This window comes from Chiloscyllium punctatum, chromosome 23, assembly GCF_047496795.1.
Source record: "Chiloscyllium punctatum isolate Juve2018m chromosome 23, sChiPun1.3, whole genome shotgun sequence".
NCBI lineage: Eukaryota > Metazoa > Chordata > Chondrichthyes > Orectolobiformes > Hemiscylliidae > Chiloscyllium > Chiloscyllium punctatum.
Genome location: NC_092761.1, coordinates 86,237,810 through 86,264,121, shown reverse-complemented (window position 1 = coordinate 86,264,121; position 26,312 = coordinate 86,237,810). Strand labels below are relative to the sequence as shown.

At 43.1% G+C, this 26,312-nt stretch overlaps 1 protein-coding gene across 4 annotated transcripts in view; it reads left to right on the top strand.

Moving 5' to 3' along the window:
* Positions 1-26,312, top strand: part of zbtb16a (zinc finger and BTB domain containing 16a) — a 271,241-nt gene that overhangs the window by 220,507 nt on the left and 24,422 nt on the right. For all 4 annotated transcript variants that reach the window (XM_072593392.1, XM_072593390.1, XM_072593394.1 and 1 more), the window contains exon 5: positions 15,574-15,744. In XM_072593392.1, the coding sequence (XP_072449493.1) occupies positions 15,574-15,744 (171 nt within the window). The remainder of the gene's footprint in view (positions 1-15,573; positions 15,745-26,312) is intronic.

Below are 26,312 nucleotides of genomic sequence, written 5' to 3'. Positions count from 1 at the left end.
GCTAAATTGTTCATAGTGTTAGGTGCATTAGTCAAGGGTAAAGATAGGATAGGGGAATGGGTCTAGGTGGGTTACTGCTTGGAGGATCGGTGTAGACTTGTTCGGCTGAAGAGCTTGTTTCTAATCTAATCTAAATTGCCCATAGTGTTCAGGGATGTGTAGGTTAGGTGCATTAGTCAGAGTAAATATAGGATAATAGGGTGGGGGAATGGATCTGGGTGCGTTACTCTTCAGAGGGTTGGTGTGGACTTGTTGGGCCAAATGGCCTGTTTCCATGCTGTAGGGATTCTATGAAATCTCTCCACTGCCTTTACCAATATTTACACCTTAACCAACAAGTTTGCCACAATTTCATTGGTGCTAGTGAGAACCTGCTGTGCACCCCTTATCTGCTGTAACTCCTATATTACAGCATTGATTATACTCTGAAGTGTTTATTTGGCTGTGAAGTGCTTTGGAATATTGTGGGCAGCACAGTGGCACACTAGTGCCTCACAGCGCCGGAGACCCGGGTTCAATTCCCACCTCAGACTGTGTGGAGTTTGCACATTCTCCCCGTGTCTGCGTGGGTTTCCTCCGGGTGCTCCAGTTTCCTTCCACAGTCCAAAGATGTGCAGGTCAGGTGAATTGGCCATGTTAAATTGCCCGTAGTGTTAGGTAAGGGGTAAATGTAGGGGTATGGGTGGGTTGCATTTTGGGGGGTTGGTGTGGACCTGTTGGGCTGAAGGGCCTGTTTCCACACTGTAATGTAATCTAATCTAATCATATCAAGGTACTGGGGAGGTGGGGGTATAGTGATAATGTCACTGGACTAGTATTCAGACTAATGTTCTGGGGACATGGATTCAAATGTCCCCATGACAAATGATGAAATTTGAATAAAAAAAGAACTAGCCTAATTGTGACTACTGTTGTAAAACTCATCTGGTTTACCGTCTTTTTTAGAGAAGCAAATTTATCATCCTTGCCTAATCCAGGTGTGTCTTGACTCCCTCAATACTGCACCAGAGTATTGTGGCTTAATTATTGTGCTTGAATCCTGGACTTGATTCTTAACCTTATAACATTCTGACTTCGAGGTTGGAGTGTAATCAAATGTCATATGACATCCAGAGTTGGTGGTCTTATTTCAGGATGGGAAAGCGAAAAGCTGCCACAAGTGTGAACCAAAACTGTAGATGACAAGGGGTGCACCATTATGATGTTTGAATTGCTAACTGAGCTTTTCTGGTTTTGAAGCAATGTAATTAATCCCACGGTTCTGAGAGTGGGTCACAGAAGGGGTTAAAATGCAAACAATAAATTGTACTGTTCTGTTGTTCCTGATTTTTTTTTTTCAAAATCACATTTCAGATAGTCTGCAATCAATTCTGCACTGAGTTTTATCTCCACGGAAGTGATTAGGATTAAAAGTATTTTGATTTGAATGCTCCTTGTTCTGAGCAGAAAGCAACTGACATTGGCCAAAAGTGTCCTCTTAATATTTAAGGTGGCCTTTATTTCCAGTTTCCTTTTTTGGGGGGAGGTATGAATTTCCCAAGGCTCAATCTGGACACTAATTCCATTTTAATTGCAAGTCACCAGAGCACACTTCAATGTGAGTAACAAATGGTCTGATTTTGTTGACTTCATCAGACTGCATTTGAAATGCAACATACTAACCCTGTTGGAATGTCAATGAAGCAGTGAAGTAGCTCTCTGCTTACTAATTATCCTTTTCTTTTGCCAGGGCCGCTGTAAAAGAGTTTTTCTGATTAAATTGCATTTGTAAGATGGCGAACAGTAAGGAGGTTAGCTGTTCAATTCCCCTCCCCCTCTCCTCCTTGTTTCCTATAACCCCTCTCTTTATTATTTCACTTACACCCTCACCTCCTTTGATTCCTGTTTGTCTTTCTATCCCTCACTTATGTCTCCTGGTATTTGTTCTGTCTGATTCTCTATTAATCTCTTTCTTCTTTCTCCATTTTCTTTTTTGTCCTCCTCTCGGTCTCCGTTGGATATTGTACCAATTCCAAAACTGCTGGACGTCAAAAAATGCTCATTTTCCATTATATATTCTAGAGTCAGGGAGGGGGAATATGGAATCTAAATATTCTTTTAAAAACACTTGCCAGAAAAATTCCAAACTCTTCTTTATTTTCAAAACTTCAAAACAATGTCTAATTCCTTGATTGTGAAGATTCCCTTGAGCATGCTGTCAGGGATTTGTATGCATTTGAGTTCTGTTTAAGATCTCATGTGGTGCCGTAGTAGTGCATCTACCTCCTGAGTTACAAGACCCAGGTTCAAGTCCAAAGGTCCATCATAATGTGTGTGATCGGATTGATATGAAAAGAAATCTGAAATCTATTTATGGCCAGCACTGTTTGGGTGGGTGGGGGGCGGGGGAGAAAAAACGTTTCTTTTTCAAGGGTGCTCTGTGTTCAGAGACCATCAAGTTCTGACATTTTCTGTCCAAGGCTGCTTTTACACTGTGTGAAAACTGCAAGAGTGATCTTCTCAGTGAACCTAGTTTTCATGGAAGGATGGAATTGTTTGGCGTGATGTTAACGCTGCACTAGTTAACTGATACTGAGTCTCTGTGGTACTCTCGGTTTGATTCTCCCACATCCCATCCCCAAAGTCACGTACGGAAACCAGAAAAAATATTGAGAAATCCAACAGTATAGTGCAGTATTAAATGAGGGCATCTCTACACTCCAACTCCATTACCAGCAGAGAATGTTCCTGTTGAGGGGAGAATGATTCCATTGTAAATCCCAGGCCCTTAGACTCCTTAGACAGCACCTTAGACAAACCCACGACCATAACCATCCAGAAGCTCAAAAGCAGTGGATACACGGGAGCACCACCTGCAAGTTCCCCTCCAAGCCATTCACCATCCTGACTTGGAAATATATGGCCGTTCCTTTATAGCTGTTGGATTGAATTCCTGGAATTCCCTCCCCCAGGGCATTGTGGGTTCACCATACCCTACAAGGACTGCAGCAGTTCAAAAAGGAAGGTCAACACCATGTTTTCAAGGGGCAACTTGGTTTAGGCAATAAATGCTGGCCCAACCAGCACTGTCCACATCCCATAAATGAACTTTTGAAAAAGTCAATTAAGGACATGTTCCTATGTTAACTAGTGAGCCTTCAGGATTCCTTTGGAAAAACAAAATCCCCAATAGTATCTCTCATTTTGCATGTTGGTTAAATTTCCCTTTCCTTTGAAAGTATTTATATGGTCAGTTGGAGTTCCTCGGTCTCCCTGTAATTTACTAACTTATTGTTAGTGATACAAACGTGAATGAGCATGGATTTGTCTTTGACTTTGTTCAGTTTCAGTTTCAAACTTCCTACCTCATTGACAGGACTGACTTGTCCATCCCTATCATTTCCAATTTAGAATTCCCCTCCAGTCCCAAATCCATTCATGACCTCCGATCAAACCTGATCTCTCATACATTCCCCCACCTCATTTACCCCATTCATCCCTTCCACATGATCCTTCAAGTTCTGACGTAGGCTTGTCAATCTGAAGCTGTCACTCAGTCTCTCTCTCTCTCTCTCCAGAAGCTGCCTGACCTGTTTAGTGTTGCAACAATTTCTGTTTTTAGTTCTGATCTAATCTGATGCAAGCACATGTTTAATTGATGGCAGGAATAAGAAGCAATGCATCCTGGTTGATTTATGTTTTTTAAAAGCATTCTTGCCTGTATAGCATCTTTAATGATGCAAAAAAGGCAAAATTAAAAATACTGCCTAATTCAGCACAGAGTAGACATGAACATTGGAAACAAAATAGAAATTGCTGGAGAAACTCAGCAGTCTTTCAGCATCTCTGGGAGGTGGATGGGGAAATAAAGAGTTAACACTTTGAGTCCAGTGACCCTCCTTCAGGATCCAAATTAAAATCTGATTGTAGCCAACGTATACAGCTTATCCTACACCAACTAATTAATCTTTCAGTTGTGATGTCAGGAAGTGCTTAGTCCAATTTTGAAAGCCATGCTCCCCCAGCTCTACCAGGCTGAATGCACTGATTTAGTCATCCAGCCTGAAAACCCTCCCAGGATCAGTATTAACTCGCTAGATTCTTGTTACAGAACTGAGGGAACAAGTTGTACCATGGACAGTACCAATAAAGCCAGTGTGCTTTCAATGAATGCACAAGTTACAACTGCAGACCTTCCAAAGTGGAATAACACTTTGAAGCCAGTCAGAAGAAAAAGTTTTGATCATGGAATTGAAAGGAAATTCTGTATTTTTTTGAGATGGGGTAGGGAGTAATTTTCTGTAGGCTATAAGGGAAGAAAACAGAATTGGTGGTTTAATTCCATTTATGAAAGTATATAGCTGGCTTTACTGTATTCACTGCCTTAAGCTAAAAAGCAGGAGGTGGTTGGTGATTGAACACACTGTATTGGGGCTGTTCTTAACCTCCCCCTCCAAAAACACTCTTGGAAAATGTTAATTCCACCAGCTTGACCTCTCTCGCCCTCCATCTTAGTCTCTGTCGATGTGCCTGAATCTTTTTAGATTTTAATTTGCCCCACCACGTTCTGCAAAATTAATGGCGGTGATTTTAGCCTTTGTCCACAGAGCAGTACAGGAAGAATCTCTTGGAGTTTCCCTTTATCTAATGTGATGGTTACCGTGGAAATGAATGATAGCTATTTGAGGTGCCTCCCTCCCCATCTTTGTGTAATTGCCAACAATAAAAAAACGCTCCTGGTTCTGAGTGATTTCAATTTTAATACAAGATAATCTCTTTCAGAGTTTGTTTGTGGCAGTTATATAATTATTCAGGGTGGGGGAATTCTCACTTTTCCTCCATTCCCCTTCTCTGTTTCAACAATAGCACTAAGGATGTTGCTCAATTTTAGAGTCGTAGCACAAATGAGTCATTTGATGCAAGTTTGCAGGTGTTTACACCTCATGCAAGCTGCCTTTCAGTTTTCACTGTACCTATTCAGGTCAACATTCCTTGCCTCTCCTGTCTAACTCTCCTTAAATGCATCCGTGCTGTTTGCCTTGACCAGTCTAGCTGATTTGCCCATTCCCAGTATGCTGTCTTACTCAGGACGTTCCTCTTGAATTGGGATTTCTAGTGACAGTCTTTTATTTATGACTGCTAGCTTTGTCTTCCAACCCCCACCTCCAGTATATTTTCTGTATGTCTGCTTTATGCATGATTTTGAAGACTCCGTCAGTCTTTACTTTTCTAAAAAAAAAGTTCAGTCTTTTCTGACAGGTCTTCCTCATGTTTTCACTTCTGAAGTCCTGATGCTGTTCATTCAATAATGAGCGCTTTGTAGCTTTACATGAAGTTATCAAATTATAGCGCTATCTCTTTCTAAAAAATAATCCTTTTAATTATGGTTGGTTCATTGGCGAGTTTACAATGCATTCTGGCTAGAATTGGATAACTTTAACCAGGTCTCTATTAAAAGCTGTTGCTCCTCGTAGATAAAACCATCGACTAGCTACAGATCTGTGGAAAGTTACACTGTGCGATTTGTTTTGAGCCGGTGTGCACAACAGTGGAATCCTCACTGCTTGACTGCACTCACTGTAACTGGTCTGGTCTGGTCTGGTTGCTGAAGCCAATTAGTTTCACAAATGAGAGTCCAGCAGTTGTCGAGAGGATTTGTCACGGCCTCAGGCCTTGGTCTCGAAGCTTTGTTCTCCCTCACACCCCTGCTAGACGCCATTGTTTCTTTCTCTCGCCTCCCCACCCCCCAACCTTAGAGGGGCTGCTGCTTACTGTGGATTTATACAGGCCTGGCGGCCTAGTCTCACAGGCCTCACAGCTGCAGCTGGCTGGAGAGCTTAGGGCCTCCATTCTCCTGACCTTTCACCTGGTCCTGCTGTCATTTTGAAAGTTACGGACAAGCGGGCCACATACCTCGTGGGATTACCGTGTGCGAGTGATTTTGTTTGGGGGGGGAGCGGGGGGGAGGGAGGGTTTAGATATCGGTGAGTCCAGTATTCACTGGAAAGCACAAAGGCTTCATTAGAATTTCGGTGGGGGCTTAATGTTGGCCACTATAATGGCTTAGTAGTTCTGCAGCATGGTCACCGGGTCTGCTTAATGAGTCTTCATTCTGCGGTTCATTAAATCTTTCATAGTTGATTCGAGGGACCTTCTCCACTCTGTTCTTGCTGGTTTATTCTTGTTTTGTTGTTGTTGTTGTTGTTGTTGAATATCCCGACCAAGGAAGGATGAGAGGTTTGGAAAATGGTACAAGGTTGATGTGTAAAAGCATTCTGGCAAATGAAGAGGGGGAAGCAAGCCCTCAACAAATTACATCTTTTGGACTAATCTACAACTTGTCTATTAGAATTGTGCCTTTTGGAAGAATAAATTGAACAATTATATGACACGGAGAGATTTTCGGGGCTATGGGGGAAACACAGGTAATTGGACTCCCTGAGTGGCTCTAGGATTAAGCTTTGATGTGTTCGGCTGAATGGCCTCCTTTGGTGCTGTAACCTATTCTCTTCTTTAAGAATCTCCATTGTATGAATTTTTTTTTTAAGGACATTTGCTTAAGGTGACATCTTGCTTGATGTCCGGATTGTTGAACACAAAAGTGTTTATTTTAGAGATAGGATAAAGTATTTGTTGCTGAAACAATAATGAAGGAGTTGACGATAATGTTGCAAAAAAGGACTGAGAATTCTCCTTCAAAGGCCGACTCTGACATGTGAACAGAATTTTTTTTTCTTATGTTGAAGTTTAGTGCAAAGTTTAACCTCTCACCCCCTCCCCTGGTGAGATATAAATATTCCAAGTGCATTGAAAATATGGACTTCCCTTGGAAGGGGGTCAGTGAAGAAGCATTGTATCGTTCCCACTGTTTCTCAAGAAGCTGTAGTGTGACCTTTGACCCTGCCAATAGAAAGAAATGCTAATGAAAGGATTCTGTTTAATCCTGGTCAAATCAGTTTAAAGGTAGGTGGATAAAAAAAAAGCTTATCCTTTTAAAAACAAAGCTTTCATCAGAATAACTTTCCAAAGATTGGCCAGCAATGAAACAGTATGTGGGTTGTCTGTCTTTGAACATAACTATGCATTCTGATGAAATTAGAAAGTTGTATTAAATTGGAAAAATGTCCTAAATCTACAGTGGGGTGTAGTCATCGAGTAATAGAGATGTACAGCATGGAAACAGACCCTTCGGTCCAACCCGTCCATGCCGACCAGATATCCCAACCCAATCTAGTCCCACCTGCCAGCACCCGGCCCATATCCCTCCAAACTCTTCCTCTTCATATACCCATCCAAATGCCTCTTAAGTGTTGCAATTGTACCAGCCTCCTTCACTTCCATACACGTACCACCCTCTGTGTGGAAAAAGTTCCACCATAGGTCTCTTTTATATCTTTCCCCTCTCACCCTAATCCTATGCCCTCTAGTTCTGGACTCACCAACCCCAGGAAAAAGACTTTGCCTATTTATCCTATCTATGCCCCTCATAATTTTGTAAACCTCTATAAAGTCACCCCTCAGCCTTCGATGCTTCAGGGAAAACAGCCCCAGCCTGATCAGCCTCTCCTTATACCTCAACTCCGCCTACCTTGGCAACATCCGAGTAAATCGTTTCTGAACCCTTTCAAGTTTCATAACATATTTCCGATTAGAAGGAGACCAGAATTGCATGCAATATTCCAACAGTGCCCTAACCAATAACCTGTACAGCCGCAACATGACCTCCCAACTCCTGTACTCAATGCTCTGACCAATAAAGGAAAGCACACCAAATGCCGCCTTCACCATCCTAGCTACCTGCGACTCCACTTTCAAGGAGCTATGAACCTGTACTCCAAGGTCTCTTTGTTCAGCAACACTCCGTAGGACCGTACCATTACGTGCATAAGTCCTGCTAAGATTTGCTTTCCCAAAATGCAGCACCTCGCATTTATCTGAATCAAACTCCATCTGCCACTTCTCAGCCCATTGGCCCATCTGATCCAGATCCTGTTGTAATCTCAGGTAACCTTCGCTGTCCATTACACTTCCAATTTTGGTGTCATCTGCAAACTTACTAATCATACCTCTTATGCTCACATCCAAATCATTTATGTAAATGACAAAAAGTAGAGGACCCAGCACCGATCCTTGTGGCCTTCCACAGGCCTCCAGTCTGAAAAACAACCCTCCACCACCACCCTCTGTCTTCTATCTTTGAGCCAGTTCTGTATCCAAATGGCTAGTTCTCCCTGTATTCTGTGAGATCTAACCTTGCTAATCAGTCTCCCATGAGGAATCTTGTTGAATGCCTTACTGAAGTCCATATAGATCACATCTACCACTCTGCCCTCATCAATCCTCTTTGTTACTTCTTCAAAGAACTCAATCAAGTTTGTGTGACATGATTTCCCACGCACGAAGCCATGTTGACTATCCCGAATCAGTCCTTGCCTTTCCAAATACATGTAATTCCTGTCCCTCAGGATTCCCTCCAACAACTTGGCCACCACTGAGGTCAGGCTCACTGGTCTATAGTTCTCTGGCTTGTCTTTACCGCCCTTCTTTAACAGTGGCACGACATTAGCCAACCTCCAGTCTTCTGGCACCTCACCTGTGACTATCGATGATACAAATATCTCAGCAAGATGCCCAGCAACCACTTCTCTAGCTTCCCACAGAGTTCTAGAGTACACCTGATCAGGTCCTGGGGATTTATCCATCTTTATACGTTTCAAGACATCCAACATTTCCTCCTCTGTAATGTAGACATTTTTCAAGGTGTCACCATCTATTTCCCTACATTGTATGTCTTCCATCTCTTACCCTAACCCATTTATTCTAATTTCCCAGATACCAGGAGAAAACAATACCAGCAGGTTTAGTGTTGAGGATTGCGTGTTTCTAATATATCTTCTGAATGACTCTGTCAGCTAAGATCCTGCTAGATATGGGGTCCTTGCAGATAGTTTTCAATCCCTGAAGGTTGTTGGCCAGTTTGTCATTGTCAAATAACTCCATCCTGCAGTAGCTAGTACCGCGAGTTAGAGTTTTTTTTTAGATTAGACTACTTACAGTGTGGAAACAGGCCCTTCGGCCCAACAAGTCCACACCGCCCCGCCGAAGCGCAACCCACCCATACCCCTACATCTACCCCTTACCTAACACTACGGGCAATTTAGCGTGGCCAATTCACCTGACCTGCACATCTTTGGACTGTGGGAGGAAACCGGAGCACCCGGAGGAAACCCACGCAGACACGGGGAGAACGTGCAAACTCCACACAGTCAGTCGCCTGAGGTGGGAAATGAACCCGGGTCTCTGGTGCTGTGAGGCAGCAGTGCTAACCACTGTGCCACCGTGCCGCCCACAGTTTGACGCTCCAGCAGGAAATTCTGCCAAAGTAAGATATTCACTGGCATGATGTGACTGGGCTTCCCATGGTGGTAAATGGGGTTGCCTTATTTTTGATGTCTGCAGAATCTCAAAATTTGAGCTCCTTATTTCCTCTGGGCCTCTGTGCTGTAACTTTGACACGGAGCTGCAAAATACTCCAGTTGAACAGATCAGTGCTGGGTAAACAGTCTGCCTGTGTCCATTGTGTGATCGTGTAATGGCAAGCACTTTGTGCAGATGGCAATCCCTTCCTTGAGGGAACAATAAGCATTTTCCTTGAAACATTGTCTTGCCTGAAATTGCTTTTGCTGAATGTGTACCTTTTAGATAGCTGGTGCCTGATTCAAGTATCAGTACATTCAAGAGAAATTCCTCAAAAGAGCCACATATTCAAAAATCTCTCCCCAGGAGAGAAATTTGTATCATTTATAACCACAGGTGAGATGCCAGAGGACTGGAGGATGGCTAATGTGCCTTTAGTTAAGAAAGGCTGTAAGGAGAAGCCTGGGAGCTGTAGACCTGTGATTCTGACAGTAAATGTTGAAAGATGAGTTTTCATAGAATCCCTACAGTGTGGAAGCAGGCCATTCAGCCCCATTAGTCCAAACAGACCCTCTAAAGAGTAACCCACCCAGACCCATTCCCCCACCTATTCTACATTTACACCCGACTAATGCATGCAACCTATGCATCCCTGAACTCTATGGGTGATTCAGCATGGTCATTACATCTAACCTGCACATCTTTGGATTGTGGGAGGAAACCGGAGCACCCGGAGGAAACCTACGCAGACACGAGAATGTACAAACTCCATACAGACAGTCGCCCGAGGCTGGCATTGAACTTGGGTCCCTGATGCTGTGAGGCAACAGTGCTAATCACTGAGCCACTGTGCTGCCCACAAATGCATTCTGAGAGGCAAGAACTGATTAGGGATAGAGTCAACATGGACTTGTGCATGGGAAAACATGTCTCCAAGACTGGCTGAGTTTTTGAGGAAGTCATTAAAAAGGTTGATGAGAGCAGAGCAGTAGATGTTGTTTCCATGGAGTTTAGTAATGCCTTTGATATGGTTTCACTTGGTAGACTAATTAGTAAAGTTAGATCACATGATCCAGGGAGAGTTTGGCAATTGGATATAAAATTGGCTTGACGGTGGGAGACAGAGGATGGTGGTGGAAGGTTATTTTTCAGACTGGAGGCCTTTGACTAGTATTGTTCCACAGGGATTGGTGCTGGGTCCACTTTTATTTGTCAAATGTAAACCATTTTGATGAGAATTTAGGAGACGTGATTACTAAGTTCGTGGATGACACCAAGATTGATGGTACAGTGGACAGTGAAGAATGTTATCTAAGATTACAAAGAAACCTTGATCAATTGGGTCAATGAGCTGTGGAGTGGCAGATGGAGTTTAATTTGGATAAATCTGAGGTATTACATTTTGGTAAAGCAAACAAGGCAAGACTTGCACAGTTAATTGTATGGCCTTGGGTAGTGTTGTAGAACAGAGACCTGAGGGTTCAGGAACATAGTTCTTTGAAATTTGCATCAAATGTCGACAGAGTGGTTAAGAAGACATGTAGCGCGCTTGCCTTCATTTCTCAGACTTTTGAGTATAAGAGTTGGGGTGTCATGTTGAGGTTGTACAGGATGTTGGTGAGGCCTCTTCTGGAGTACTGTGTGCAGTTCTGGTTGCCCTGGTGTAGGAAGGATAGAGCATAGAACAGTACAGGCCCTTCAGCCCTCGATGTTGTGCTACCTGAGGGATATTATTTAATTGGAGAGGGTTCAGAAAGATTTACCAGCATGTTGCTGGGACTGGAAGGTTTGAGTTATAAAGAGAGGCTGAGATATTTTACATTAGAGTGTAGGAGGTTGAGGGGTGATAAAATCATGAGGGGCATGGATAAGGTGGATAGCAAGGGATTTTTTTCCCTTGGGTGGGAAAGTTCAAAACTAGGTGGCATATTTTTAAGGTGAGAGGAGAAACATTTAAAAAGGACATGAGAGTCAACTTGTTTGTTTTAAACAGAGTGGTTCATCATTAGAATGAACTGCCAGGGGAAATAGTGGATGCAGGTACTGTGACAACGTTTAAAAGATATTTGGATAAGTACATGAATAGGAAAGGTTTGGAGGGATGTGGACCAAATGCAGACAGGTGGAACTAGTTTGGTTTGGGAACATGGTTGGCATGGACTGGTTGGACCGAAGGGTCTCTTTCCATGATGTATCACTCTATCTACCATTCAGTTAGGTAATGACTGATTTGCTTCTCAATACATCTACTCTGACCTGATGAAGGAACAGCAAGCTCAATTATTTGTAACTTTTACCTGACTCCTAGCATTGGTAGCTCATTGTGGGGAGAAAGTTTCAGATTCCAACTACATATTTTGTGGTGAAGTGCTTCCTAGCATCACAACTTCCTGTAGGTTTCTAATCAACCTATTCAGAAATATTATTACACACTGCAGGAGCAGGAAGGACTTGAATCCAGGCCTCCTGGCTCAGAGGCAGGGACACCACCACTGCACCACAACCCCACCATCACCCCCTGCTCTGCCATGCCACCCCAGGTTGAATTTGATTTCCTGGTGAATTCCCCCTTGGTACAGACTGTCCCATCAGAGAAGATAGATTTGTAATTTAATTTTTTTTTAAATTTAACCTGTTTTTCTAATCAACCTGTTCAGAGCTGAGGGGTGGTAGGACTCTAACCTGGACCTCGTAGTCCAGGGGTAGGGACACTATCACTTTCACAAGGTGGCGGTCAGGGGGGGGGGGGGGGTGACGAATGGAATCTATCTCTCTTCTGGAGTCCATTAATCAGTGTAAACATCTCAATTAGATCCTTCACACTCAATGGAACACCGACATAATCTCTGCAAAGTTTAAAAACCACACAATGCCAGGTTATGGTCCAACAGGTTTAATTGGAAGCACTAGCTTTTGGAGCGCTGCTCTTTCATCAGGTGGTTGTTGAAGGAGCAGCATTCCAAAAGCTAGTGCTTCCAATTAAACCTGTTGGACTATAACCTGGTACACCCCAGTCCAACACTGGCATCTCCAAATCATAATCTCTGCAACCTGTCCTCCTGAATTAACCCTTTCTCCATTTCACTGACAATAGATTTGAATGAGAAGAGGTGCACCATAGAGAGAGAGAGAGAGAGAGAGAGAGAGAGACTGGAGATTGGAAATTTGAGTGCCTTTAAGACCTTTTCTACTTTGCAGTTTCACATGAGGCTGTGAAAGCAGTTTGCGCTTCATCAGACATTTGCTGTTGTACAATGACCATGTCTCAACATGAGTGATCTGAAGCATTGAGGCTGGTCACAACTGTGAAACTCCCAGAACTCCAGTGGTTTATTGTGCACCTGCACAGTTAGTCTTGTCACAGCATTCTCACACTATTTAGTTCATTTCCTGGTATTCTGTTTTCAGATGAGCTTGTGTTCTCACTGCCTTTGAAATGGAAGTGAAGTCAGTTACCCCTGTGCCCATTTAAAGTGTATCATTTTGTCAACAAACTGCAAAATCAGTGACACAGTGGAATATGTTTTGGGGGAATATAAGGCCTTATATGGTCGCAATAAGGGCACTTTCGTATCGCTGGACTGGAAAGGAAATATCGACTAGAATTTCCGACACTAACACTTTCTCTAACCTCATTTCTTGATTGCATTTTGAGTCCTGTAAATAATCATCCTTGCAATTTTTTTTAAAAAAGCTAGTGACAGAAGGATGGCTTTTGTGGTAACTGTGGTAGTGTCTCCACCTCTGACTCAGGAGGTTCAGGTTCAACTCCCACCTGCTCCAGAGATGTGTCATCACATCTCTAAACAGGTTATGGAGTAGGCCAGACCCCTCAAAATATTTCAAGAAGCTAGCCCAGACCCTAACTTTGCTAGTTGTTTTAAGTATCTGTAACATGGATATTCCAGGAGAGAATCAACTGGTCAAACCACTTAGTTTTAAACAAAACAGAATTTATTTGCAAAATTACTGAATCAAACACAAAGAACAGAAAACAGAATACCAAATGACTTCTCCTATCCGGAAATCCAACAGATTGTCCCACTTAATGACAAATACTTGCAACAATCCCCATAAACACCCCTTGGCATGAAAGGTAAAATCAAACACAGGGTTTTACAGGAGAGAAGGCAGAGAGTGGGTACAGCCTGGACCTGATTCTGTGGGTCCAGCAGCTTTTCTTCCCACTACTGCTTAAAAAAACCCAAACCAGTGAAAAGCCATGCTGGGGAGAACTGGCCACACCTCTTTCATTGTACAAGTGTTTTTTTTCAACTTGGCAGTATCTGTTAGCTATTATCAAACTGGCACCAAAACCCTTCAAACCCCAGGTTTTCAGAGTCTGTGTCATTTATGACCTCTCTGGAAAAGAAAGTGAAGGACTGCATAACTGAGCGTCACAGTGGTGCAATGGTTAGCACTGCTGCCTCACAGCGTCAGGGATCCAGGTTCGATTCCTGCTTTAGGTGACTGTCTGTGTGACCTGTGTCTGCATGGGTTTCCTCCTACAATCCACAGGTGTGCAGGTTAGGTGAACTGGCCATGCTAAATAGTGTTTAGGTGCCTATAGTGTTAGGTGCATTAGTCAGGGGTAAATGGGGAGATGGGTCTGGGTGGGTTACTCTTTGGAGGGTTGGTGTGGACTTGGGCTGAAGAGCTTGTTTCCATCCAGTAGGATATCTAATCTAATAACCTTGTTAAATGAGCAGCTTCATCCCAAGGTTAGTTACAATATTTTTCGAGACAGAGAACAGGATATGGTAAAGATTTGCTAGATTGAAATCAAAACACAGGTTATGGATGTCAGCAAAGAGTGAACTAGTGGGACTCTTTACTTCAGCAAAGAGAATACTTAAGGTTGACCTGGCAGAGGCCTTTGAGTTTATAAATTCGAGGAGACCTCATTGTCTTGAGACTGGTTAATGCAGAACTTGCAGAACTTGTCTGAATTACTTCCTGCAATAGCAAATTCAGAGGATAAAGGTAGACAAACTAATGATGGATAAAGAAATAGAAAGATATGTTAAGCAGATGGATATGTGGAACCTTGATACTGGCCCAGTCCTGTTGGGGCAATTTGGCCTGTTCCTGCAAGGGAATTCTAGATATTTTCCAATTAGCCTGCACAGAGAATTTTTACACATCGCTACTGCAGGTGGGACTTGAATTTGTACTCCTAGCTCAGAGGACACTGGACGGTCATCCATCTATCGATTTTCATATGTTTAAAAAAAACAATTTTGAAAAAAATGATATAGCAGGCTATTCCAGCTTCTCTATTTTGTAAAATAAATATTTCCTGTAACCCTCTCAGACCCAGAGTGCAATGTCAGAATACAATTTGGAGGACACTAAAATCACTATTCTTCCTGACTATAAGACGACAGACTACAGGTAAACTGGATATCCATGGCAGTGGAACCTACCACAGTTGTCAGAGAATACAAATAATCAATAGCTAGTGATCAAAAAGTGGCATTACCAATGTGCCTCATTAGCTCCCTGAGATCGATTCTATGTGAACACTAACTGGTGATGCCACTTTCTGATCACTAGCTATTGATTATTTGTATTCTCTGACAACTGTGGTAGGGTTACAGGAAATATTTATTTTACAAAATAGAGAAGCTGGAATAGCCTGCTATATCATTTTTCAAAATTCCTTTTTTTAATTAAATGAAAATCGACGGAAGGGTGATTATCCAGATAATTCTGTTAACTCTGACCATTTTCCAAAGAGTTTCGCCTGTGTGTTTGTCAAGAGGCTGAATCTCCTCTCTGTGAAGGTGACTATTATTTTCGATTGTTGTTAATGCAAGAAGTGTATTTAACACAAAGAATCTTCAAAGTCTAGTCATTGTGTCTAAAACTGTTTAGAGTATCCTGTGAAGGCTACCATATAAATTCAAGACCTTTCCTTCAATGCTCAGTGATATAACTTAAACCATCAGACAGAACTTTCCACAGCAAGATTAACAGGTAACTAATAGATAAATTGAACATGTTCCCCAAAACAATGGGAATGCTAAAGGAGAGATGCTGTTTGTAGAGACCAGGTTTTGGAAATTGATGATTGGTGAGCCTATCAATTCTTAAACTTGCTTACCAGTTGTGAACATTAGCAATGGTAATTCATTGTTATTTAACCAACACCTCTTTTTTTCTGTTGTTGGACAGGTACTGACATGGCTGTCTTCTGCCTGCTCTGTGGGAAACGGTTCCAGACACAGATAGCCTTGCAGCAGCACATGGAGGTGCACGCTGGAGTCCGCACTTACATCTGCAGCGAATGTGACCGAACGTTCCCAAGCCACACAGCACTGAAACGCCATCTCAGGTCCCACACAGGTATGGAGCACCAACCCACGGCACATGCTTTGCCTTTTCTCTTACAGAGATGGAGTAAGACACTGACTCTTTCCACCCCCCCACCCCCACCCCCCCTCCAGGTAAATGCCCAAGGGTCAGGGTTAAGACAAACAAGGCACTGGCAAGGCAGAGAAGAGGAAAATACGGTCACTTAGAGTCATAGAGATGTACAGCATGGAAACAGACCCTTCGGTCCAACCTGTCCATGCCGACCAGATATCCCAACCCAATCTAGTCCCACCTGCCAGCACCTGGCCCATATCCCTCCAAACCCTTCTATTCATACACCCATCCAAAGGCCTCTTAAATGTTGCAATTGTACCAGCCTCCACCACATCCTCTGGCAGCTCATTCCATACATGCACTATCCTCTGTGTGAAAAAGTTGCCCCTTAGGTCTCTTTCATATCTTTGTCCTCTCACCCTAAACCTATGCCGTCTAGTTCTGGACTCCCCAAACCCAAGGAAAAGACTTTGCCTATTTACCCTATCCATGCCCCTCATAATCTATAAGGTCGTCCCTCAGCCTCCGACGCTCCAGGGAAAACAGCCCCAGCCTGTTCAGCCTCTCCCTATAGCTCAAATCATCTGATCCTGGCAACATCTTTGTAAATCTTTGCTGAACCATTTCAAGTTTCACAACATCTTTCCGATAGGAAGGAGACCAGAATTGCACGCAATATTCCAACAGTGGCCTAACCAATATCCTGTACAGATGCAACATGACCTCCCAACTCCTGTACTCAATATTCTGACCAATAAATGAAACCAGACCATACCACCTTCACTATCTTATCTACCTGCGACTCCAAGGTCTATGAAGGTCCAAAGTCTTTCAAGGAGCTATGAACCTGCACTCCAAGGTCTCTTTGTTCAGCAACACTCCTTAGGAACTTAGTATTCAAGTATACACTTAATGGTAAGAGTTGCCTAAAACATGCACCTTGAGATAAATATGTGAAAGATGAAGTGAAACTTTCTAAAGAGAGCTAGCCTGGAAGAAAAAGCTTAAGACAGTTTTTGAAGACTGGCTTACTAAGTTTATCCAAAAAGCTTCACCTGTATTTTTTCTTGAAATTTAAATTCTAAAGAAAAAAGTTCATTTCTCTAAAGGTGCATCCCCTCTTATCTTCAAAAATAAGTCTCACATTTCCAGTTTCTTTCCACATACACTGCTTCTCCTCTCTAGTATTCCCAGCACTTTCTGTTTTCATTTCAGATTTCAACATGTGTGTAGTATTTTGCTGTTTTTCTTGTTACTCTTGTCAACTCTGGATCACTGAGCATTGCTATTGCCTCTAGAGTCAGATGGTTCAGTGTAAAGGATGTTTCTGTGTGGGCACAGGACATTCTGAGGGGGACAGTCAGCAGCCAGAGGTCGCGATCTGTATTGGTGCTAATGACATAGGACCTCATCTCTATTGCTGCCAATGAGCGGAATTTAGGAAGTTGAAAACAGGTCCTCCAGGATTGTAATCTCAGGATTACTCCCCATGCAATGTGCTAGTGAGCCAGAAATAGGAAGATAGTACAGTTGAACAAATAATTAAGCTGCTGCTGTAGGAGGGATGGATTCAGATATCTAGGTCTTTGGGACTTTCAAGAAAGAGACGGTGAGTGCTCTTAAAGACAATGGAATCAATGGTTATGGAGATGAGGCAGGAACAGGATACTAATTTTGGATGATCAGCCATGACCATAATGAATGGTGGTGCTGGCTTGAAGGGCTGAATGGCCTACTCCTGCACCTATTGTCTGTTGTCTATCACTTCCAGGGTAAGTGGGACCTGTACAAAAAGGACCTAAACTGGAGGGGCACCAATATCCTGGCAAGGAGGTTTCTTAGTGTCACTGGGGAGGATTTAAACTAGTGTGGTGGGGGTTTGGGAACCAAAGTAGTTGGTCAGCAAGTGAAGTGCTAATTTGAAGAGAAGCAAGGAGAGGAGTTAAATCAAGTAAGTCAAGGAGGAAGTATAGGCAGATCCAGTTTAATGAACATCTAATGGTCTGAACAGTATTTATTTTAATGCAAGGAGTATAACAGAGGAGGCAGATTATCTAAGAGCCTGGATTAGTGCTTGGGACTCCAATGTGGTAGCCATTACAGAAACTTGATTGAAGGAAGGGCAGGACTGACAACTCAATGTTCTAAGGTTTAGATATTTCAGACAAAATGGAAAGGGATGGAAAAGGGGTGGGGAATTTTCATTGCTGATTAAGGAGAATGTCACAGAGGGAGGATGTCTTGGAGGGCGCATCCAGTGAGACCGTATGGATAGAACATAGTGATTGCACCTTTCTCATTCTAATGATGGGCTTATAATTTAGACTTCAATAGCTGTGGGAATTAGAGCAACAGATATGTAAGCAGGGTCGTGGTAGTGAGTGATTTTAATTGCCTCCGTATTCACTGGGATATCCTTAGTGCCCAGGGTCCAACTGGGTTCGAATTTGTTAGGTGCATCCAGTTGGATTCTTGAAACAATATGTAGAAAGTCCTTCTAGAACAGGGGCTGTATTAGATCATATAGGGGCGAATGAGCCAGGCCAGGTGATTGAAGTTTCAGTGGGGGAGTATTTTGGGATCATAATTGCACAAGTTTTAGAATAGTTACAGAAAAGAATAAGATTGGTCCTGTACTTAGTGCTAAATTGGGGGAAGGCTAATTATTAGCAGTATTAGACAGAAAGTGGAAAAGTTGGATTGAGAGCAGCTGTTTGAAGCTAAATCCATATCTGACATATGGGTGTCTTTTAAAAGCCAGTTAATCAGAGTTCAGAACGAGTATGTTCCTGTGAAGATGAAAGGTAAGGATGGCAAGATTTGGGAAACTTGGATAATGGGAGAAGTTACGTTTTTTTTGAAAAGTCCAAGAACTATGGATGCTGAATGTCAGAAACAAAAACAAATTACTGGAAAAGCTCAGCATCTGTCGAGAGAAAACAGAGTTAAAGTTTTAGATTAGATTCCCTACAGTGTGGAAACAGGCCCTTTGGCCCAACATGTCCACACCGACCCGCCGAAGCGTGATCTGCCGAAGCATAACCCACCCAGGCCCATTCCCCTACATTTACCCCTTCACCTAACACTACGGGCAATTTAGCATGACCAATTCACTTAACCTGCACATTTTTGGATTGTGGGAGGAAACCGGAGCACCCAGGGGAAACCCAACGCAGACACAGGGAGAATGTGCAAACTCCACGCAGAGAGTCACCTGAGGTGGGAATTGAACCCGGGTCTCTGGCACTGTGAGGCAGCAGTGCTAACCATTGATTCTTCATGAGTTCTGCAGAGGGGTCATTGGACCCTGAAGTATTAACTCTGCTGTCTTCTCACAAATACTGTGAGAGATGTTCTCTGTTTAGTAAAAAAGAAAAAGGAAACAAATGTAAGGTAAGGAAATATAAATCAAATAAGGCCCTTGAGTGTAGAGGAAGCACAAAAGAACTTAAAAAAAGAAATTTAAGAGGGTTGAAGAGGCCATGAAGTGTCCTTGGCAAGTAGAATTAAGGAGAATCCCATGGCATTTTATATGTATATTAGGAGCAAGAGGGTAATGAGTGAAAGGGTCGGTCCACTCAATGACAAAATGGGGAAAATGGTCTTGAACCAGAGGAAGAGGGTGAGGCTGTTTTTCATATTGGTGTTCATCAGGGAGAAAGGCACGGATGATGGTAAGTTTAGAGAGAGGTTTGTGGATAGTCAAAGTCTCTTTCTCAGGGTGGAAATGTTAACTACCAGGGGACAAAGGTTTATGGTGAGAGGGGGGGATGTTTAAAGGTGGTGTGTAAGGAAAGCTTTTATACAGACGGAAGTAGGTACCTGGAATGTGCTGCCAGGGAAGGTGGTAGAAGCAGATATGGTAGCAATGTTTGAGACATTCAGACATATGTACAGGCAGGGAATAGATGGTTACTGTGCATGTGCAGGAGATGAGGTCAGTTTAGAATAGCATTATGGTTGGCACAGATATGGTGGGCCGAAGGGCCTGTTCTACTCCCACTTTAGCCTGGTACTCATCAGTCCGATGCTGAGGGAGAGTTGCAATGTTGGAGACACCGTCTTTCAGGTGAGGCGTTAAACCAAGACCAAGTCTGTGTTTGTTTAACAAGAATCTGACCAAGAGCCTAATCAACATTAAAAACTTGATTTTTGTTTGGTATTGTGAGATTGTTTTTGTAGAGGAAACAAGTAGCACATAATGGACAGTTGATGGGACACAAGACTTTCTATATTTTAGTACTGTACATGCATAATTATAGGGCTAAAGGCATTCTGCTGCTTAAACTGCTTGGAAACAGTGAAGCAAGCCCCCAACTGAACGCTGAACCAAGTCCCATCTGAAACGCTGATTGCGATTAAAGTGGCAATTAACTCAATAGAAATTTAATGTTTCAGTTAAAATAGAAACAATTAATGCAATCTCAGCTAATTCACACTTAACCCCTGGACAGACCAATTTGTACGGAGCATGATGGAACTTCCATTCGTTGCACAGATCCTCCCTGCTTTCCTCTTGATGAGCTTCTGTTTGTTTTCTGTGTGGCTCAAGGGGAGAACTCACCACCCCCAATCTTTCCTTTGTGCTCTCTGTCCCTCTCTATCTGTTTACCCATCCCCTCTCTCTCTGTCTTGACTTCCCCTATCTGTCTCCTCCCGCCATTCCCGGTCTGTCTCCCAACCCCAGTTGATTCACCTCCCCAGGGTGAGGTTTAGCATGTCATTGTCCAGAATGTATGGATAGCTGATGAGCTTGTCCAGTCTGGTTACCTTGTATGCAGCTGGAGACTATTGTTCCACTCTTCATCATTAAACCCCTGATGTGTTCACCTTCTGTTTCCTATGCACTCCACATGCCACCTGCCTACGCTTCTTGAGAACAAGTTCAATGCAGAAATTAAGCAGTCACAGCCAGATCAAATCTTGCAAAAAGATAGAAATGAAAAAGAATGTTACTTTCGTACATCAAAATGATGATCAACTGCCTCAAAATCAAAATGAATCCTATTGTCTCTCACTCAAAGGTGTCCTTTCCCAGCACCTGTGACTCTCCTGTGGGCAAACTTTCCAACTATTGCTTGCTTCACTTAAACTTTGTTTCTTCCTTGATTATATCTCTCACAGCACACCCATGGTCTGATAGCTCAACTTAACCAGCCCCAAACTTCAACCTCCAAACCGTCGCTGTTGAGCAACTTGACGGTAATTCTTCCTCTTAAATTTCGGTATGTTTTCCAATATATGTCATGTCTGAACAGGATGGTGTGTTGGAGAGAACAAGAGGCAACTTTCACATTTCAAATCTCTTTGTATTCAAGATTTTTAAAACTGAGACTGTATTTCCTTTTGACTTCCCTTCCATTCCAATTTCAAAACCAAACGTTTGGTGCCACTAGACCACTGCCATTTGACTTTTCTCATTCTTTCTTCTACTCCTTTCAATCTCCATTACATGCTGCATCTCTGGCCCTCCAGGTCCTTTTCAAGGATATTTATTATTCTCTATGTATCTGGCAAAGGAGTTGACACTGTCTGAGAGTTTTAATCTACAAACACTGCATTTACATGTGTGTCCTTGACCTGCTACTTTACAGGAATCATTAACTTCAATGGGATAATTACTCCATTTAAAATGGTTGGTTTGGTCCTTCCCTCTAATTTGACATTGCATTCCCTCCTTACTGGGTACACAGCATCATGGGTGGCATGGTGGCACAGTGGTTAGCATTGCTGCCTCACAGCGCCAGAGACCCAGGTTTAATTCCCACCTCAGGCAACATTCTCCCCGTGTCTGCGTGGGTTTCCTCCGGGTGCTCCGGTTTCCTCCCACAGTCCAAAAATATGCAAGTTAGGTGAATCGGCCATGCTAAAGTGCCCGTAGTGTTAGGTGAAGGGGTAAATGTAGAGGAATGGGTCGGAGTTGGTTGCTCTTTGGAGGGTCGGTGTGGACTTGGTGGGCCGAAGGGCCTGTTTCCACACTGTAAGTAATCGAATCTTAAAAAACAAATCTATCACCTTGCAAGGGAATTGGAATATTACACAGAGTACTTTTGAGAATGAATAAGTTGGATTACTCATGTTGGCTAAAAATTAATTTGTGGCTATGTGGGTCACAATCTCTGGCATAATGGGTAGAGAATTTGGTTACATCCCAGTGATATAACCTGCTTCATCTTTTTCTTCTTCAGAGTCTTACCCATGAGCAGCAACTACTTGAATTTATAGTGTTCTTGTAAAATCTCTCCAGTTTCTCAGGAGGTGTGTTGGCTAACAAGATTTGTCAAGCAAATCGTGCAAAACAAAGGTTTGCATTCATATAGTGCCTTTCTCTCACACACTAATTTCAAAGCAATTTGCAGAGAGTGGTGTACGTTTTGAAGAGTCATCATAGTTGCAAGGTGGGAAACAGCCATTTTTGCGCAGTAAGATCCCACAAGCAGCAATGTGGTGACTACGTTTTCTTGTGTGCGTTATTGATTGAAGGGTTAATTTTGGCAGGACAGCAGACAAAACTCCCCTGCTCTTCTTCCAAATAGTGTACATCCATCTGAGAGGGTGGGAAAGACCTCCAGTTTTTTAAATTGAAAGTTAACACCTTCACCAATGCTACACTGGACTGTCCTCCCTGATCGTTGGTATCCATTGCTGCCGTGAGAGTTGGAGACTCAACCTTCTGACGTTGAGACAGACATGCTACTGACTACGCCTAGGCTGTCACCAACAGATATTAGAACAAATTTGACCAAAGTCTCGGTCAAAGAGAGATGTTTAAAAGAGCAGTGAAAAGCATCGTGAGGTGGAAGGAATCCCAAGGGCGTGTCAAAGCAATGGAACGTATGGCATCAATGATGGAGCAATGAAATTCAGGGATGATCAACAGGTTAGAGTCGGGGGAACCCAGGCATTGTGGGGGATAATGATGACAGTGTCACTTCACTAAAAAGCAAACCAATTCCCTCCAGTGAAGTTACTGTCTTAAAAATAGTTGAGCACCACTTAAAAACTCAGTTGCCCTTCAGGAATTGTAAATACCTCATTCTCCAGTGAAGTAATGAACTTTTATTGAACATTTTGTCCATTTTCTTTTCAACACTGCAATTACAGCAGACGAGCAGCTGCACAGTGAGAGGCCCTCTCAAAAACCATCAGCGCGGAACAAAAGACTGTGCTTTTTTTAAAATTTGCTCTCATGCTGTTTTCTTAAACTTTGCCTCCATCAAAGGCAGCTTTAGTTTAGTGCTGTGGTTGCTTTGCCACAGCCCCATGAAAATTGTAAAAGCTGTGGAAAATCTGAGATTCCAGTTGCAGGATTCTGCTTTCTCTTCGACTGTCAGTGTGAAAGCTTTCCGGCTCCGTTCCTGTAGGACTCTGCAATCAGCACACATTTGAGGCTCCCTTGTGATTCCCTCCCCAAACATCCCCACCTCACCATGCCTTTGAGTCACTATGATGACTCTTCCAAAAAGTACACCACTCTCTGCAAAGTGCTTTGAAACGTGAAAGGCGCTATATAAACGCAAACCTTTGTTTTACACAGTATGCTTGACACGTTAGGCCTGGTGAGGTGTTGTGAGACACAGCCACAGGGGGAGCTGAGTTTGTGGGTCCTGGTTTCTCCAGCTGTGAAAATGAACAGAGAACTCGCTACTCCAATATATAAGGGCTGTCCTCAGCATGTTGAATATGCTGCAATAATTTGAAGAATTGTGAATGGGGATCAGTTGTCCCTGGCATCATCATAGAATCCCTGAAGTGTGGAAACAGGCCCTTTGGCCCAACAAGTGCACACTGACTGTCTGAAGAATATCTTACCCAAACCTATTCCCCTACCCTATTATTCTACATTCATCCCTGACTAATGCACCTAACCTACACATCCCTGGGCCTTTATGGGCAATTTACCATTGCCAATTCACCTAACCTGCACATCTTTGGACAGAGGGAGGAAACTAGAGCACCCAGAGGAAGCCAATGCAGACATGGGGAGAATATGCAAACTCCACACAGTCAGTTATAGCAATGTACAGCATGGAAACCGACCCTTCGGTCCAACCCATCAATGCCGACCAGATATCCCAACCCAATCTAGTCCCACCTGCCAGCACCCGGCCCATATCCCTCCAAACCCTTCCTATTCATATACCTATCCAAATGCCTCCTAAATGTTGCGATTGTACCAGCCTCCACCTCTTCTTCTGGCAGCTCATTCCATACACATACCACCCTCTGTGTGAAAGCATTGCCCTTTAGGTCTCTTTTATATCTTTCCCCTCTCACCCTAAACCACCATAGGCCAGAATCGAACCCGGGTCCCTGGCGCTGTGAGGCAGCAGTGCTAACCACTGTGCCATTGTGCTGCCTTGCTAAACTATTAACTGCACCTTCATCTCTGCGGATCTTTTTGGTTTCCAAAAGAATTAACTTTACTTTGAATTTGGCATCCCCTCCTTTCCTTTGGTTTAATTTCCTTCATAATCAAAGTTACAGGGGAAAGATATAAAAGGGACCCAAGGGGCAACTTTTTCACACAGAGGGTGGTACGTGTATGGAATGAGCTGCCAGAGGAAGTAGTGGAGGCTGGTACAATTGCAACATTTTAAAAGGCATTTGGATGGGTATATGAATAGGAAGGGTTTGGAGGGATATGGGCCGGGTGCTGGCAGGTGGGACTAGATTGGGTTGGGATATCTGGTTGGCATGGACGGGTTGGACCGAAGGGTCTGTTTCCATGCTGTACATCTCTATGACTCTACACAAAATCCCAGTATTTCCCATCAGCTCAGTGGACATGACAAGAATGTTTGTTTCTGTTGTGCTTATGTTTTTGGATGTGGGCACTGCTGACTGGGCCAGCATTTATTGCCCATCTGAGTTGCCTGTTGAGAAGATGGGGTGAGCTGCTGCAATGGGTGGGCTGTCTGATGACACTGCGAGGGAGAGAGTTCGAGGATTTTGACCCAGTGACAGAACAGTGATATCTTTCCAAGTCAGGATGGCGGATGATACCAGTTTCTGAGGTGCATGATTCTGCCTGCCCCTATTTTAAATATAACATGTCCCTGCAACATTTCATATGGAATTCTTGATTAATGTTGAGCATTGAATTAGATCCATGTCGTTGCCAGCATCCTATAAAGTTGACATGTTTTAAATATCAAAGCACCACCCAAAGTCCAATTTATTGCACTAGGAGTTTTGATTGTTTCCCTGTGGAGAATGTAAATGTATTGGTATTTCCAAACACATTTTTTTATGATTGCTTTGTATGTAAACAAATGAAATATTAGAGCTCTTGTGGTGCAGTGTCATTAACAGATGTAGCTGATAGTTCAAATCCTGCCTGCTCTAGAGGTATGTCACAGCACATTTGAGCAGTTTGATTAAGAATATTAAAAATGAAGTATTACATAATTTGAGAACTTGAGCAGTGAAAGCTGCAGGCAGGAACTGACCCACAGTAAAATGGGATCAGTCTCTCCACTGTGTTCTGGAGGTTTACTCACATGTACATTTTCTCTTCTGGTTCTGAAACTCAAAATGCTACAGCTTCATTGGGAAAGATTATGAGATATTGGTAATGCCACTGACCCAGTAATCCAAGCTAATTCTCCTGGTTTGGGTTCAAATCCTATCACAGTCCTTGGAACTTTGTCCTGTCCAAACTTACCCTAACTCTGCCTTGATAATTTGCGAAATGCTTATCTCTGCCTTTATTTGCTCTCTAGATTTGCTGAATCAATGGTCTCCCATTCTGAATTTGTGTGTCCACTCTGCTGCCCTGCACCTTAAATCACAGCAAGTCCCATGCGCTCCTTATCCCAGTGCTTGCTGACCTATTGGTTGCTGACGAAGTAATACTTCATTTTGAAGGCTTTGCCTTGTTTTCAGATTCCCTTCCTAATTGTAATCCGCTCCATCCCACAGCCCTCGCCTCGATGTGCTCCCTAAATCCTGGCCTTTGCACATCCCTTGATTTTGATCACTTCTCCACTGGAGTTTGAACCTTCCTCCTACATTCTGGTAGTCCCTTACTAAGTCCATCTAATGCTCATGCTCATGCATGCTCTCGGTCTCTCTTGCTCTGTCTTGCTCACCAATGTGCCCCCTCTATTTAAGACACAGTCAGAAGTCACACAACACCAGGTTATAGTCCACCAGGTTTGTTTGAAATCACAAGCTTTCGGAGCACTGCCCTTCATCAGGTGAAGTCCGCTGGTAACTTCTGACTTTGCCCACCCCAGTCCAACGTCGGCACTTCCCCATCATTTAAGGCACACTACTTAAAACCAGCTGCCAATTGGATTTATGATGGTAATCTTGTATTTGTGACTGCTGGCTCTGCTCTCCCCTATACATGGCAATGGCTTCTCTCTGTCTATACAACAAGCTCCTTCGCAATCTTCAAGACCTTTATAAAATCTTCTCTTCGTAGATATAAAAGCTATTGTCTACTGTCTTCCTGAATTTCACAACCTCGCAGTTAAATTGGTTTTGTTCAGAAGGACAGTTGAGAAACTTTAAAATACTACAAGATCTTAAAGAGC